This window comes from Centropristis striata, chromosome 11 (assembly GCF_030273125.1).
Source record: "Centropristis striata isolate RG_2023a ecotype Rhode Island chromosome 11, C.striata_1.0, whole genome shotgun sequence".
Lineage (NCBI taxonomy): Eukaryota > Metazoa > Chordata > Actinopteri > Perciformes > Serranidae > Centropristis > Centropristis striata.
The window spans coordinates 19,868,669-19,886,246 of NC_081527.1; the positions used below are offsets into that span (position 1 = coordinate 19,868,669).

At 37.5% G+C, this 17,578-nt stretch overlaps 1 protein-coding gene across 1 annotated transcript in view; it reads left to right on the forward strand.

Annotated features, from left to right (window-relative positions):
• Positions 1–17,578, forward strand: part of sntg1 (syntrophin, gamma 1) — a 43,853-nt gene extending 26,275 nt beyond the window's left edge. The window contains exons 13-19 of the mRNA XM_059344758.1: positions 3,712–3,750; positions 5,439–5,555; positions 8,020–8,091; positions 8,678–8,830; positions 9,018–9,110; positions 16,638–16,748; positions 16,885–17,578. Of these exons, the coding sequence (XP_059200741.1) occupies positions 3,712–3,750; positions 5,439–5,555; positions 8,020–8,091; positions 8,678–8,830; positions 9,018–9,110; positions 16,638–16,748; positions 16,885–17,067 (768 nt within the window). The 3' untranslated portion in view covers positions 17,068–17,578. The remainder of the gene's footprint in view (positions 1–3,711; positions 3,751–5,438; positions 5,556–8,019; positions 8,092–8,677; positions 8,831–9,017; positions 9,111–16,637; positions 16,749–16,884) is intronic.

A 17,578-nucleotide genomic window follows, 5' to 3' on the forward strand; every position in this document is an offset into this window, starting at 1 on the left:
CACAAGAGCCCGGAACTAAATTACACCAATAAGATGTATTACATTTTTTTTGTGTCAACAAAATATTGAATGGATTTGTTTTACTGTAATCTAGCATACTGCAAGATGCCATCTACAGTTAATGAAACGCATCCAATCAACAGTATTACAGATTTGATAATAACACGCAATGTTTATTGCACTCATATCAGACTCAAACTATTAAAATCATAATTTAAAGCCTTAAAAGCTTTGAATCTTTTTCGGCACAAATAGAAAGAAAGCCCCAAAGCTTCATAAGGCTTCATTCCCCAATCAAAAGAGCCATAATTCGACTTGCTTGCCTTAACAGTTTTACAGATGTCTCTTTAGTGATGGTGGTCCAGGGGGGAATTTAAAGCAAGGCGGAGAAGTGGCACTGTATCCTGTTCTATAATATATCCAACAGCATGCTTGCGTGCTGAGATATAATGTTTACCATGTCTGTCATCTTACGTTATGATGTTGGCATGCTAACATTCACTAATTTGGATCAAACATAAAGTAAATCTGGGGCTGATGAGTGTGTCATTATAGTAGTTTTGCAGGTATTTGTTGATAAACCAAAGTATTGGACAAACAGAGATTTTAACCTGATAATGGCAAAAGAAGAAAAGTGAAGCCATTATCAAATCTATTAAGATTCATCTTGAGAAGACATGAATGTCAATAGTTTCAGAATTTTTGTCAACCCTAATGTGGTATTAAAACAAAAGTCAGGGGATGTGCAGAGACTGTAGGATTTATCCTGTCGTTTTATCCTCCATAAATGTCCATAAAAATGTTATTGTTTTGTCAAACTGAACAAACCTGCAGCTCGACTGCCTTTTCATGGATCCGTTTTAAACCTCTGTAATTCATCCCTCAGTTGTTGAGATATTTTAGTCCGAAACAAAGTGGCAGACCAACAGACAGACCTAAAGCTCTCTGGAAAGCCCAAAACCAATATGATAAAAGATTTATTCAGTTTCCTGCCCCCAATGGGTCTAAATAATTATAAATTGAATCATAACTTATTTTTCATTGTTTTAACTTACACACTATGGTTGCTCTTATTTTTTGTAATATCATGTGTCATTTGTTTATATGATGTATTTTTCTGCTTGTCTCTTCTTTTCTGCTACTGCACAACCCTGCACAGCTCTTTTGGGACAACTAAAGTTATTTATTGATGGATTTATCATGCTGGGGATCAGCCAACGTCCCACAAAGGCCTTAAAAACAAAAACAAAAAAAAACTATAAAAGTAGAGAAGTATTTGAGGGGTTTGTTTTTTTTATCAAAGGCTCTCCACCAAAAAAGTCAAAATAAATATTTATAGACAGACCTTTTAAAAAAATGAAAATGAAGGAGCCCCACTTATTAAACAGGGAATGTTGCACATGAGATGTACTAGTGGACAAGAATAGCACAAACATCTAAAAACATGTGAATATCAAGGACCTAATTAAGAGAAGTGTCATTGTTTGTTTCTTTGATAACTGTCTTTTATTCAAATGTGTTTTTAGTCAAATATTTCACCATTTTTCATGAAAATATGTCTCCAGTTCTCTGAGCAAGGAGGGAGTCCAATCTCCTTTCTACAAATGTGAAATGCCAGTTATGCTCAGTATACCTTAAAATACATACTCCAGAACAAAATACAGTATATAAACTCTGTACTGTGATCTCATGGGAAGGTGTATAAATGTACATTTTACCTCTTTAAAGGCTATTTAATGTAATATCTATGCATTTTAAGCATTTTGTGTGTCATGTAACGGCCTATTCTCTTCCCTAAATCGTCACTTCCACATTTTTAAACACACAGTTAACATCATGGATTCAAACAAACTTGGTTAGGTGTTGTTTCACGTTTGCTTACTTACTTTAGGAAAAGATCATGTTTTGGGCTAAAACAAGTGTTTGTTACTAATTAAAATTCCGTATAAAAGTCACAAAATAAGTCGGCATCAGTGCGCGAATGCACTTAACAACCTCATTCATTATATGTGCTCATATTTTAGTGAACAGGAAGGGAATGCATCATTTTGCAACGACTGAATGTGAGCGTCAGTAACTTTTGCGAAAGTTAACGGCACTCACACTGTGAACAAAAAGCTGTTGTTCTATCAAAGTTTGTTCCCCCGTTGAATCGTGTTTCCCTCCTGTAGTTTCCTCCAGTTAAAATTACGACTGGTGTTCTGGTTTAACGACTGTGTTAACTGTTGACTGGGCTGAATGTGTCATGGCAGCTCTGCTGTGGTGTGAAAATGCATGCAAAACATAGAAAATGAATTCAGAAATTGCTGTGTTATTCATACACTATTAGATAATACCAGGCAGATTTTCCTCTGTATACACCAAAAAAATAGAATAAAACATTTGTACATAGTCTGGACAGAAAGGCGTTTTACAATTTTACAAATAACTAGCATAGAAATGTGGCTTTTGTATGAAATTCATCACAGTTAAAGTGCACTGGGGGCATCTTAGGAACATGCTATTTAATCAATTTTTTTAATCTAATTTGATCATTTAAAAAAAAACTACAATCTGTATGTTAGTGCTCTTCAGTATCCTCAGGTTTTTCTTTGAAAATTAGATATTAATCTTAATGGGATCGCAAACAAAGGTTATAATAACAGGTGCATCACACTGCAAGCAGCAAATAAAGCAGTAGGAGTTAACTGCAGTGGATTGATTATGATATTGATGTTGATGATATTTTATTGTAAAAGCAATGGAAATTAAGCAATGAACAAGGACGTGAATCTATGTTACAGCTTAATGTAGCAGAGTAAAACACAAAAAAAAGCTGTGGATTAGACGTATTAAGTCTCTCAAAACTGACAAACATAAGTCAAGCAGGAATACCTGAAGTTCTTTGTAAGTACAGCACTGGTAAAGTAATAATTCCTGATTACTTTTGGTATTTTCACCTGCAGTGAAAGTTCTCTTGAAGGTATTTTTGGATGGAGTATGAGATGATTTTGTTTTGTAGCTGAAATAACTGGACCCTGCAGCCTTTCCTTATTTGTCAGACCTGCAGTCACTGTGACTGGTCACAACAACCATCAGCTAAATCAGAACAGACCCACGGTCACCGCTGCAAACCCTGCTCACATCTTGACAGTTATCTGGAAGTTTCGTTTCAGTTCCTCCGCTGAAAAAAACATCTTGTTTCTACCATCGGCCCAAATTTCTGTAACATTTCAAAACAAGCTCTTGCCTCTATAGGAGGATGGCTGCAGCTCTGGACAGCTTAATTTGGTGTTCTGCTGCTGAGAAAGAGTTATATTGATAGTATAGTTTGGATTAGGAGCGAGTGATACCTGTGATCTGAGCAGAATGTTTTAATTTAAAGCCTGACTGCTCACTCGGTAGTTTCCCCCACTTTTATTATCATAGAGAGAATGGATTTTTTTAAATGGATTTTTTTCTTTTTTTTTAGGAAGAGCCTCAGGTCCTTGTGGAAATGACTCTATCTATCTCATTTTGTAATTTGCATGCATTAAATAAATGAAGTAGCTCTAACAATATTCCTTCAGTGCTGTGGTTAACATGTTAGCACAGATACTGTGCTTCATAGTTTATTTGTCACATTGTGAGTCCCTACGGGGTCCCACATCTATTTTACATTGGAAAAGTAATTGGTGTCTGATAGCAGGAGCTGTTTTAATAAGTTATTGATGTTCTTGTTAAATTTAACAGGTGAAGAAGATTAACCGCAATTTTCCAGTTAACCAGCAGGTAAGATGTTTCTCCAGGCAGCAGCTGTGGTCCTGTTGCTTGTTTTGAGTTTCTTTTTGCTTTGACTGACTTTATTTTTTTGTATTTTATCCATATCTTTCAAATCACGAGTAAATCTAATCAGGTCACAGAAAGGGCATGGTGCAATCTTGCCAACGATTGCAACACACCGCGAATGTTTGCATCATTAAAGTGGATCCACTGAGAAATGATCAGAAAACAACTTAAGTGCCTTCAGTCAGTTAACTCGCAGTGTCATCTTTCAGTCTAAACACGGCCAGTTAATGTGACAGCGGGGGGTTCCTTTTTTGTTGCTTATTTATTTTCATTTCTGCAACACAAAAACATGTGAATTCACTCGACAATTCTTAAAAACAAATAAAGTGGCAGGAGACGTGACTGCCTGTGCCGAATCTTTCACTCTCTTGTGTTGCCATCCATCAAAAAACTCTAAACAGAAAGGCAAGCAAGCAAACATTTTACTTGTGTTGCAATCACCCTGAATTTAATGAGCACTGGTGGTGTGATACACTTGATGTCTGAAATCTTGTCTCAGTACATTTTAAGTGGACGCTTTGCTTTTACTCTTTTTTTTCCTCCATCTGTTTTCTCTTCAATACTTAACTTTATACTTTTTGTCTTCATGTAAGGATAGACAGTGTGATAATAAATGCTGTGACACATACTGATTATACTTTTTTAGACACATCTTTAAAGGGATAGCTGGGATCTTTTAAAGCAGGGTTGTTTAAGGTAATACTTCAGAGTCAGACATAACAAGTTTAGAGGGGCATGCAGGGGTTAAACTGGGATTTGTACGGGGGCTTCATGTATTTTAGCGAACACTTTAATGCATCAATTTATGCTGGTTTTTATTTATGTTAAATCCTGGTATCAGGTGACAAAATATAACAATATAATATAATATAATGCAGTTTGGGCTTACAGGCATTCTGTACTGTTTTCGATAACACATTATTCTATAAATAAACTTTTATCATTTGGCATTATCTCTGTTTGAGGAAAGAATATTTACTTAAAGCATGTGCAAACAGACCTGCATTGTTAATCCTTAAATCCCCAGATGGTTTCTCAAGTATTTCTCAATAATACTGAGTATCCACGACTAAATAAACGATCCAAATTCAAATTTAGAAAGAGAAAAAAATATTTTTGAAGAGTTTTAACTCTGTGTGGTTTGATTGAAACAAAAAAAACTGACAACATTTCCAAACATTGTTAAAATCTTCATTCTTTTTATATCGTTTATATTTTTTACTATTAAAAAAATAATTCCACATGAAATAAACAAAGTAGGTGTTATTCCAATTTTTTTGGATTGTTCCCAGTTAATTACTTCATCACATGCATAAAAAAGCAAAAGCTTGTTTCTAATTGTAAATGTTTATGGCGTGAATCCTTTCAGCTAATAAGGTGATTGTGCAACTCTTGAGAAGAAAGATGAGTTCTCAAAATCCACACATTTTTGTTTGGTATCGATCTTATGAATGCTGGTATAAATAGGTTTTCAGGGTCTTTAAACGGTTTCTCACTTTATTTTAAGAAGCATGAAGGCATCATAAAATAAATGTAATGTTTTTTCATTCCGATCACCTCTACTTTTGACAATAATCCCTCTATTTTCCATTTATCCCTCATGTCCACGTCTCTTTTCCACTGTCTGACAGATTATCTACATGGGCTGGGTCGACGAGAAGGAGCAGGACTCCGTTCAGGACCGAATGTATTCACCAAAGTTCCTCGCACTGAGGGGCTCCTCACTTTTCAAATTTGCAGCACCTCCTGTAAGTTTTCACTTAATCCTCATTTGTTTTATTCTTACTTCTTCTTTAAACCATCAAACGTCTGTGTTTGAACTGAACTCCATGGGAGATTTTTCATTTCATGTTAATGTATTGCTGAGGGAGAAAACACTTTCCTGTTAGAAAAAAAACAGTAGGAAGCTGCTCCCTCATAATCCTTTGTGCTGCATTGATCTTCCTGCTGATTGATGATGATCATTAAATCTGTTTGCATTCTGCCAGCCACTTAAGTGATTATGACAAGAGGGATAAGCTGTCGATGGTACTGGAGATGGGAAAAGATTGATAGAATACTAGAATTGGCTGCTCAACTTGAATGTGCTGATATAAATGGAATATGCTAATGTGAGTGGATGGTGGAATATAGGAGCCTGCCTATTCAGACGATGTGACAACTTCTTCATTATTGAAGGCTAGTTACCTTAAGTTTGAGGAATTGTTCCCCCTCAACTGACAGTTTCCAAGTCAACAACCACTCATCAATTATTGACCCTTCTTTAAATTATGCTCCAAAACAGTGATTTTTGGATTTCTCCACATGGAAGTGCTGTCCATGGGACCGTAGCTAGAGAAATAATCGTTATCTATAGAAGTTGGTGACCTAAAGTACAAGGAATACATTAAAAAGCTTGTTTATCAGCATCAAACTGCAGCCCTGATGAGTAAAGCCAATGAGGAAGTGCCTGCCTTCAACCTGCATTCTTTGTAATACTCCACTGGGTGCAAAAAGAAGTCTGTGGGGCAAATTTACAGTAGGATTGCAAGGCTTCTGCGGCCGCTAAACATGTGCAAATAATTGAAAAACATATTGTGTAACTCTCCTAACTGTGCTGCAATGCATATTGCGTCTCAATGCTCCTGTTCTATTTGCACATATTTAAATGAGGTATTATTCATACATTTGGTACAAAATCGAACCCTTTCTACGCAAATGAGCCTCATTGCAAAAAAGTCAAATTCACAAACCAGCCACATGAAGCTAAAGAGGAATTATTACCATGTCTCAGAGAGCTGGTGATAAATGAAACACATTTATAAGGACGAATATCAGGTCGACTCAAACACCTTTATTTTGTGATTCAGCAACAGGATGCTTTAACCTGAGGCGCATTTATACTCTGCCATTTGGATAATTGCAATCAGGTGTAAAAAGGAGGAAAATTGAGTTCAGCTTCAAAACGTTAAGGGCGTGTTTGCGTCATAATATCATGAGTGCTATATCTTAAGTGAATAGGTCCTTAGGACGGGGCATATAGCGGTTTGCAAGTGGTGCGCAATTCATGGTGCTATCAGAGGCCACAATCAATTCTTTGTGTTTGCCCCTGAATGTATAGTCAATAAGTAAATAATTCTACTTCATACTTGATTTATTACCCCAGTAAACATTTTCCTAATACCTTTATGGTGTCAATCATTAGTTTCAGGTCTCCTTTAGAACAGCATGACTTTCATTTTGTACATTATGGTCAGATTTAACCACGGCACACCTGTCAATCAGGGCACAGCTGTACCAGTGTGTGTTCATGGCACTGTGTCTACATTTAAATAGCTGTCAATTATGGAACCTTACTTTGTGGGTAGTGACTTTGCCTGCCGTTGACAGGAGCCAGGAGCAGTCAGGTTGCCTATATAGGTGGACATGCAGTGTCTTTGGGTTCTCAGTAAGATCCACCCTCTTGTCCAAATATGGTCACTTCTGGCAAAGGCCAAAAAGCCAAACTTGAGGCTTCAAAACGTCCACATGCCACATGCCACAAATGGGTGACATCACTGTGTCTACATTCACTTACAGTTTATGGGAAAGGGACTTATTGGTGGGTTAAAGGTTCGTTTGTGTTAGGTTACATTAGAAATGTTGTACAAAATCTTGCATCAGTTTTACTTTTAAGGATTGTTCTTCTGCTCTGCGTGTGGGATCCCAAGATGCTTTCATAATTTAAAGCAGTTTCCTCTGGTTTGAAGAGTTAGTTCTCCAGTAGTGGTGATCTCCACTGTTAGATGGTTATTCCTTGTCCTCAGATCATACTCTATTATAAAAGTGAATTGTTAAATCATAGCTAAATCTAACTACCTTGTTGCTTGTCCAATTGTTCTTTCTACAGTAAGCATTTAAACCATCTATAGAACACAAAACATATTACATTTTTATTTATAATACGGTATTACTCGGACATGTGGTACACCCTGAAATAAACACAGTGCTACTCCTAAATTTCTTTCTTTTATTTATAAAGAACTAAATTTGGAAAAATATTCCAAATAAATGAAGTTAAAAATGATAAATTTGCCATTATCATCATTGTAAACTGTAAGATTGAGAGTAGGACTTTAGCAAATGGTGAATTGTAGTTCTATTTTAAGTATTTTCAGGGAAAGTTCTACTTTCTCCCCCTTTAACAGAGACATTCTTCTAATCAAAAATAAAAATGTATGTGATATTTTCCAGGTGACCACATGGGACTGGACCAGAGCAGAGAAAAGCTTTACCGTGTACGAGATAATGTGCAAGATTTTAAAGGTAAGGCAGCCGCTTCTGTTTCATCTCTTGAACACTTAGAGAAGCACCCCGCCTCACACTGGATACATCGAGAGAATATAAAGTAGAAAACTGAGGACTGCACTTATATAACGCACTAATTTATTTGCATGTGTTCTAATTCAATCCCACAGAGACACTCAGGGTTCAGAGTGTATTGTTCATTCTCTGCAGGTTGGAGGTCACTTTATGTTTCATTGTGAGAATTGATCTGCCATTCATTATCTTGAAACTCATGATGGCAGATTGATTCTTATAGATTCACATATTGAATCAGATATAAGTAGATCTACTCTGCCATTTGGGTCACATAAAACTATAAAAAGATACATAAGGGTAAAACCTTACATGCATAGATGTCAATTACCTTCATTAAGTGCTGTAGAATATAGAGTGAAATAATAATAAGTCTTCTTAAAGAGACAGTCTGCAGTCTTTACTCTGTTGTCAGAGTAAATAAACTTCCCTTTGGCATCAGGAAACTGCATTGCTGTTGCTTTGTCTTATCTCCACGTCACTCTGCCCGTCTGTACCTGATCAGCATGGCAGCCGTACTGTCTTATCTTAGGACAATGACCTTCTGGACAAGAGGAGGCACTGCTTCAGCGTCCAGACGGAGACTGGGGAGGACATGTTCTTCAGCGTGGAACTAGAGTGTGAGCTGCTGATCTGGGAAAAAGCTTTTCAGATGGCCACATTCCTGGAGGTGGAGAGGATACAGGTCCGCACCTGAACAGTAGGCAACGTGCAGGGAATTGTGATGATTTTAATCTAGCACACGGTTCCATCTCAGTGACTTTAGTACAGAGATTGATAACGCTCATGTGACATTTTCAGCAGAAAAAGAGAGGCTTTTGTGTGTCCTTGTGTAGCTCTTGTGGGTGACATCTTTTTCTCCTTTTCTGTAGTGTAAAACATATGCCTGTATCATGGAGAGCCACCTTATGGGACTAACAGTTGACTTCAGTATGGGCTTTGTGTGCTTTGATGCAGCTTCAAAGGTGAGTGTGAGACAGAACTTTATCATCAATACAAATATGGAACTGAGATACTTTGCAGCAGGAGATTTCAGACAACTGTGATTTACACAGTGTGATTAAACTAATCACGAAGCCTCAGCCTCGCCTTTTCTTTTTTTGGTGCTACTAACTTATTCTGCACTGTGTGCATTTTGGTATGAGCACATTTGTTTTGACGGCTGGTTCCCCCCCAGCTCAAACCTCTCACTCCTCCTTCCTGCAGTTCGTTTTGGCCTTTCCCCAAGTCTGAGAGCTATACTGACTACTCCACTGGTGCACATTATGTGAATGAGCAGGACACAAACACTGCCATATTGTTCTCTAACATTTTGGCCCAAATTTCTGCAATGTGAAGGAACATCGTCCCCCAAGGGCGATAAAAGTGTTGCCAGCGTATTGTTTACAGAGAGAAATGGACAAAACACAATCCATATGTAAACTGCAATCACAGACAATACACTGGGCGGGATTACTTTGTAATTAGAAGCCGCTATTGGCAAATTCCAGAAACCTTGTAAGAATTAGTTTCAATCGAAGCGGCACAAATTTAACTCTGTAGGACAAATTGAGCTGTAATCTGCTGGCTCAGATGTTCCATGCTGAGATTTTCTTCCGTGGCTCTGGTCTTAATGGTTCCTTTGTGAAGCACAACATTGAAGAAAGCCCAAACTTAATTGGAGCATATAGAACAAGGATGACAGTAGCAAGACATATATTGAACAATTGATTATAACAATTTAAAGCATAAAACACAGCTCTGCAAGAAAGCTCTGAGTTTGTGGAGTTTGCATGTTCTTCCCAGTCCTGTGGTTTCCTCCAACAGTATGAATATGTATAGATAATGGATTTATGGATTACTGTTAATACATAAAGACATGAAGTATGTAAAGCACAACATATTTTAAATGTCACTTGGCGGTTTTCCAGAGAGCAAACAAGCCACCCTATAGAAACGCTAGTTTGAGTTGTTGCATTAAAGAGCTCCATTGTCAGATACAAATACCCAAGAAAAAAACGGGAAGTTGTCCAGTTGTTTGCATTACAACATCATGAATATAAATGTATATAATATGAATGAGAATCCAGCTTGTATTTACTCCCTTTTTAATCTGTGTAAGTGGTTTTCAAAGTCTGAGATTATGGTCCTCTGCTAAAAGAAAATATTGGAAAAAAGCCCCCCATAATACAATTTGTATATAACTAGTGCAGTGCCCGTAGGAAGTATGTATTAATATAGTGGGAGACATGCAACATAAGAAGTGAATAAAGCTAAATCTCCGCTTAGCATGCTAATCGCAAATAACAGAATGTGCACATTACATGCAGACCACTACAACGTCTGAAACTCCATAAAACACTTACTTTTCATAAGGTACCACACCATCCAGCACGTACACATTGAACATTGATATTCCCTGGAAACTATTTGAATATTATTAGAAAACATAACCTTGTAGCGCACTTTAAAACTCCGAAAGATAGGTAGGCTAAATAGACTTACAGATGAGATGAGTCAGGGTGGAAATCCAGAGTGAATTGTGTTACTGACCAGGTGTAGGCCTATCACACAATGGGGCGGAGCTCCCCTAAAAGGCGTCTGATCGGAAACAGTGCAATGCTGCAACACGTCCTACATAAATAACGATACTTTGAAAAATGAATTAAAAAATCTTCAAAATCGAGGATGCACACCTTTGTGCCATGCGCAAGCCACATACGAAATCTGAGGTCAGTCTAACGGTCAGCGAGATGTGCCCTAGACACACAGACACACAGACACACACACACACACACACACACACACACACACACACACACACACACACACACACACACACACACACACACAGACACACACAAACACAGATGCTTCTTGCTTTTATAGATAGATATATTATGTAATATATAATATTATAAAAAGATATATGAAATAAAATAGTTATATACACTGTACACCTTTGACTTATACAGATAGGAATAATGCAGCTTTCATTTTACCCATTATACACACATGGGCCCTCATTTATCAAGCGAGCGTAGAAACGAGCGCAGATCTGAGTGTATATTTTGTCTTACGACAGGGTTCACGTGGGATTTATCAAACGATCGTATCTCTCCAATCACAGCCTTAGAATAATAGGCTGTTGATAAATGTGGCGGCTGGAAACAAGCGTAATTTAAATACCACGCCCTAATATATACCCGATTCAGATGGCTCGCCACTTTTTCCCCCATAAAGTCAGCTTTATTAGCAAAGTACACCGTTACAAATAACAACAGGAGGAAATAGACATATTACAAAAATATGCAGAGACGGAGGTTTATGAAATAAAAGTACTTATAGTTATAAACTCAAACAAGTTCGGTGAATATTTTACATTTGGAGCACAGACTTAAAGTTTCCACAGATTTTTGGTTGAAAGAGGTAAACAATGTTTTAAAATAAGTTTTAATTCCAAAAGAAGAGGAATTTCTCAGATTCAGAAAGTGAAACGCTGCAACAACAAACTGGTTTTGTTTGGCAGCATAAAAAGTGAAAATGAAGGAAATCAGTGGTGCTGTCAGCAGAGTAGCGGACCATTAAACTCCCAGTGAGGTTTGAGTAATTAATTTATACATTATGATAAATAAAGCCTAATAGCCTAGATAATATCTAAATATCGTTATTATTATGATGGAGGGATATTATTCAGTTCTTTACATTTAGTTATAATTCTGTCCCAGTCAGAGGAGCATGTGGCTGAAATGTTTCTATCCGGGCAGAACCGCTGGTGAAGGAGACGCTGACGCTCCGGTGTCCAGCAGGATAACAGTAAATAGCAGAAGACAACAACATTTAATAGCCGAAGACAACAACATTTAATAGCAGAAGACAACAACATTTAATAGCAGAAGACAACAACATTTAATAGCAGAAGACAACAACATTTAATAGCCTCGGCTGGTATTCTGTTTCAAGAATTTCACGGTCGCAGGGTGTATTTATTCTTAATGATGTCTTAATGATAAATTATGTAGCCTAAACATGCTTTGGTTTGTCACCATTAAAAACAAAACACCACAGAGTTTTATCAGCTTCAGGCATCGATACAATAGTCTAACATCAATTCTCCGTCTCAGACGTGTGGACTTCACGCTGACTCTAATTTGCGCACACGAGCTGAGAGCAGACGTGAGATCTGATCGTACCCTCCGCTCACATTCAAAGTGATAAAGGCCGAGGCTTGGGTAGAAATGATTGTGCGGCCACCTTACACTCACTTTCTGTCGTATGCTCATTTGATAAATGAGGGCCATGGTGTGTTGCATTGTATTTGAAAGAAATAGGAAATACATAATATAATAATAATAATAATAATGATAATATAATGGCACAGGGCACCTCTGACCAAATACATACTGGCATGACTTCAGGTCTATAAAGAAATATGGCTATAGGAATGTCAGACTTTTACTTTGGAAAATCTCTTAATTTATACATTAATAGTCAGTCTGAGTGCAGTCAGAGTTGTTATGTCCTGAAATATGTCTTCTGGTTAAACAAAGTCACTCTTTTATACGTGAAAAAGGCTAAACTCTCTATTTCCCTGCCTTGTTTTTTACTCGGGCTGTGCAGCCCTCTACCCTAGCAAGCACACAGAACAATGAGAGAGATTTATATTCATTAATACTGAAATCGAGTGAAACACTTCTATCCAAAAGGGGCTTGACTGCAGGGCAGTGCCACAGCATATGAATCAAAGTTCCTGCTTGTCCACAACAATGCCAGCAGTGATCAGAACAGCGTGGATCTATTTTTTCTAAGACTGGATGGAGTGATATATGGTCTGTGAAGGATTTTCAATTGTATAACTCTGAATCTGACTGACTTGGAGATTACCGCAGGGTCCCTCCACATTGATTTAAGTCTTGTTTCCATTGGGACACAGTCTGAATGTTGAGTTTCGAGGAGGAGTGAATCAACATCTTACAAAGACCTGAGGGATGTACCACAAAGCAAGTTCAACAAAGCCAAGGTTTCTTTGTGTGAGCTGGTTTGACAAAGCCTCAAACCCCCGATCAGAGATAACGAGTACCACGATGGTGGTTATTAACTTATCTGTTAACTCAGAATTTCTTCCTCAGGCTCCATGTGTACTCCCTTAGAAATGGGCATTTGTCATTTGACTCTACCGTCGGAAGACCACATTCTGCCTGTGAGAAATATGGAAACTATTACGGCAATGAGCAACACTGTTGCTGCACATAAAGCAAGAGAGGAATTCTGACAGAAAATTACAAATAAATACAAAAGTTAATATATTTATTTTACCACTCAATGCACTCTCAATTTTTACTGTTAATTTCTGACATGGAACTGCACATTTTACAGCTCTTAAACTTTAACCTAAATGGTTGTTTGCACTCTCACCTCACAGCAAGAGGGTCGCAGGTTTGAATCCGGCCAGTGGATCTTCTGAGTGGAGTTTGCATGTTCTTCCCGTGTCAGCGTGGGTTCTCCTGGTTCCTCCCACAGTCCAAAGACATGCAACTTAGGTTTAATTGGTGACTCTAAATTGCCCGTAGTAGTGAATGAGAGCGTGAGTGGTTGTCTGTCTCTATCTGTCAGCCCTGTGATAGTCTGGCGACCTGTCCAGGGTGTACCCCGTCTCTCGCCCAGCTGAGTCAGCTGGGATCAGCTCCACTCCCACACAACCAAAGTTTGGATAAGCTCCAAGGATAATTAATTAATTAATTGATTAATTAAACTTCAAACCTGATGCAGCAGATTTAAATGTTAAACTCTAGAGGAGCATTAAGGTCTGACCCTGTCCCATAAAGAAGAGTATCGCTTCAACTTTTGATCAAAATAAAATGATTGTTGATTGAATGTCAACAATAGACATTTTCCAATCTGTGTTCCAGCAGCAGATCAGGACCAAGAATAAAAACCTAAATCTAAAGTGGCCGACTGACCTATTAATGTATTTGCTACCTGCAATTTTGTAGTAGTCTTATTTTATTTTACAACCAGCATGGGAAACTGGCCAGAGAACAGTACAAACATATTCATAAGTTCAGTGAGCACAAATGAAATAAAACAGTGTTGTTGCTCAGACGTTCTGCATGAATGCACGTACAGTAGGTTTCAATGGCAACAAGATGCAGAAAGTGTTGCTGTAATTGCATAGCTTCATTCAGTGGCATTACTCATATGTGGCTCAATAACTATTAACTACAGGAGCTGATCAGTAAAAGGTGCTTTTTAACCGTCTTCAAGCCGAAAACTTAAAACAAAAACTGGTCCTCAACAGGGTAGCTGAGCAGCATAAGTTACAATGGGGATACAGCCAGAAAAAAGCAGAAAGCTCTGGCTTTAAACTCAACAAACCACCTAATCTTGCTTTGTGATTCAGCCCCCTGAGACAGATCTATTTGATGCTTAAAAACCTGAGTTTTTATCTGGAGCTTAATTTTCATAATTCATTTTTACTGTTGCGTAATGTAATCAATAGCAGTGTATCAATATATTTTTGTAAAAAGTCGTTAAAATAGTTATTATGTGAAATCCTAATCTGTAAAGATAAAAGATAACACGTTTTCTTTAACTAAAATAAAACCAAGAATTGTAGACCCAGGGTCTTGTGAGAATTTGAGGAAACAGAATTAACACAGATTTTTGTCCATGTAGGTCACAATACAAATATAATGTTGAAGTAGGCACTTGTGATTGACATGAAGGAGTTGGTGATATTGTCGCCTCTGTCACAGTCAGATTGGGTTTTAAAGGAAAGCTGAAGAGGTGACACTGTTCCCGTAACACCTTGATAACATTTCATGAACATCTGCTCAGATTTTTGGCCTAATATCAGTGAGACTTCATGGCACGGTATGTTAAACATTATTTCTTATGGCATAATTAATCAGATTTGTGTCACAGTAATTATTATTACAGTGGCAGAAACAGTCACAGATACATATTCATGTGACGGCATCGCCAGCTGTCTACCTGAGGAGTTCGTCTGGAAACTGACTGTCGTCTGCCTCACTGTGCAGCTTTTGTTTATTCAGTTCAACACTACAGTAATTGAATCACTGAAGCTCTGTTATTTCAGGTGAAATAGCTGTGGCTTGTTAAATTTCCCAATGGCAAAAAAATAACAAGTTTATATCTCACAGCAACTTCTATGTGGTTGATCTACTGACGTGCCCCATTTCTCACTTGGGTCCGTGTGGATTTTAACATAAATTATTCATGAGAAAGCGACATAAGATGGAATTCAGTAAATAAAGATTTATGTTTGTGTTATGTTGGTTGTTTAAAGGGATAGTTTGGATATTTTTGAAGTGGGGTTGTATGATCTATGTATCCATAGTTGATGTGTTACTGCAGTAGATGGCGGTTGGCAGCCCCCAGAAGCTAAGAAATGTATTCTAGCAACCTAAAAAAGACCCAACTAAATAAATAAATAAATAAATAAATACAGTGTGCACTATATTTAGGATATCTTATATGCTTTACTTTGCCATTAGACAGCCCTGTTTAAGTTTACGTAGGGGGAAATTAAGCTGTCGTCAATGCCCCTTTAAAAGCCACCAGACTCCATTGACAAAAGCAATGATTTTTACCACGCAGAACACCTGAGTTTCTGGTGTAACACTAGCTTGATCTGTTAGTTTGTTTGTGTTATTGTGTGACTTTGGTGAATGTGAACTTACCCTTCAAAACACCAAAATCACACAATAACTAAAACAAACTAACCATCAAGGCAGTGATAGACCCGCAACTCCTGTGTTTCGCAATGTAAAAATACTGTTTTTGTCAATGGAGTCTGGTGGCTTTGAAGAGAGCATAGTACGGTTTAACTTCCCCCTTTGTCAACTTAAACAGTGCTGTCTGACACAATGGTAAAGCGGTTAAAATATTTTAAATATAGCACACACTTTGGTAACGCTTTGTAATAAGGTCCTTAATAACCATTAATTAACAAGTAATAAGGCATTGTTCTCACTTTAGATCCGGTAGTTGCAAAAAGCATAGTTAACTTATAGTTAACTTATAATAGATATATAATATAATATAATATAATATAATAAAGGCATGGCAAAGACATAATGGGTGGGTCATGGGTGTTTGTAATGCCATTATTAACAGTTATATAAGCTTATAAACAAACAATAATGTTAATAAGCATCTTGTAAGGACTTACAAGGGCCTTATTACTTGTTAATTAATGGTTATTACAATGAACTTAATATCAAGCGTTACCCACACTTCAACTGGTATTGAACCTCTAAGGATATCCTTTTTTAGGTCGCTCAAATACATTTTGCTGCTGCTACTGTCCAAAGCAGTTCTTAGCTTAGCTGCTGTGTCACTACTCCTGCCTTCTCCAAACTGGGGGCGTGCTGACCGCCATCTACTGTAGGAAATACACTGACTACGGGTACAATCCCATTTAAAAAAAACTAAACTAAACTATCCCTTAGACATTAGACTCTATAATCTTTGTATTATCTACCTTTCAGGCGGTCCTGTGGAGATACAAATTCTCTCAACTAAAAGGATCATCTGATGATGGAAAAAGCAAAATAAAGTTTTTATTCCAAAATCAAGACTCCAAATCTATTGAAGCAAAGGTAATTCACTTTGAGTGATATTTGTTGCTGCGGGTCAAGGAAAAGGTTATTCAACAAGCATTTCAAAGCAACAAGGTTATAGAAAATGAATTACTTACATGTGACTTGAGTATTGATTTTTTTCTTTCTATTTCAGGAGCTGGAGTTCTCAAACCTCTTCGCCGTGCTTCATTGTATTCATGCTTTTTTTGCTGCCAAAGTCGCTTGCCTGGACCCGATGTTTGTGGAGAGCCAAGGCACCGCGACTACAACTGGGTTTCCTTCTCTTTCCAGTATCTCATGTAATTCACAGACACCTAAACTCAAATACGCCACCTGACAGGCGCTGCTCTCCCCAGACCCCTCCTGAAAGGATGCTGCATTGAAGTCCTGACTTTGGCCTAAAAATGGTGGACAGGAGAACGGGAAAATTGTTGACGTTATTTGAGAACAGCTGTACACAGCAGTGGAATAAAAGACCTCTTTAAGAGTGACATACTTGATGTCTTGGAAAAACTTTCAGATTTCAGGAACAACTGTGGACCTAAACATGAACCTCTATTTCAACAAACTTTACATAATGGACACAAAATGTGCAATTCAAAAATGTTTTTAAGTGGATTTGTCCTCTTGATCCTCAGACATCCTTATGATCAACACATTACAAAGATAAATGCAGTTCTTTTCCCAAGGTAGTCTGCTTTTCTATGTAATTTTAATCAACATTTGGAGAGTTAGAACAAATCAGATTTTAGCCTTTTTATTCCACTTCAGACGGGACATGACTTGAACTTCTGCGAGGATTTGTCGGGACACTGGATATGAAGACGCTTTCTATATTTACATTTCTT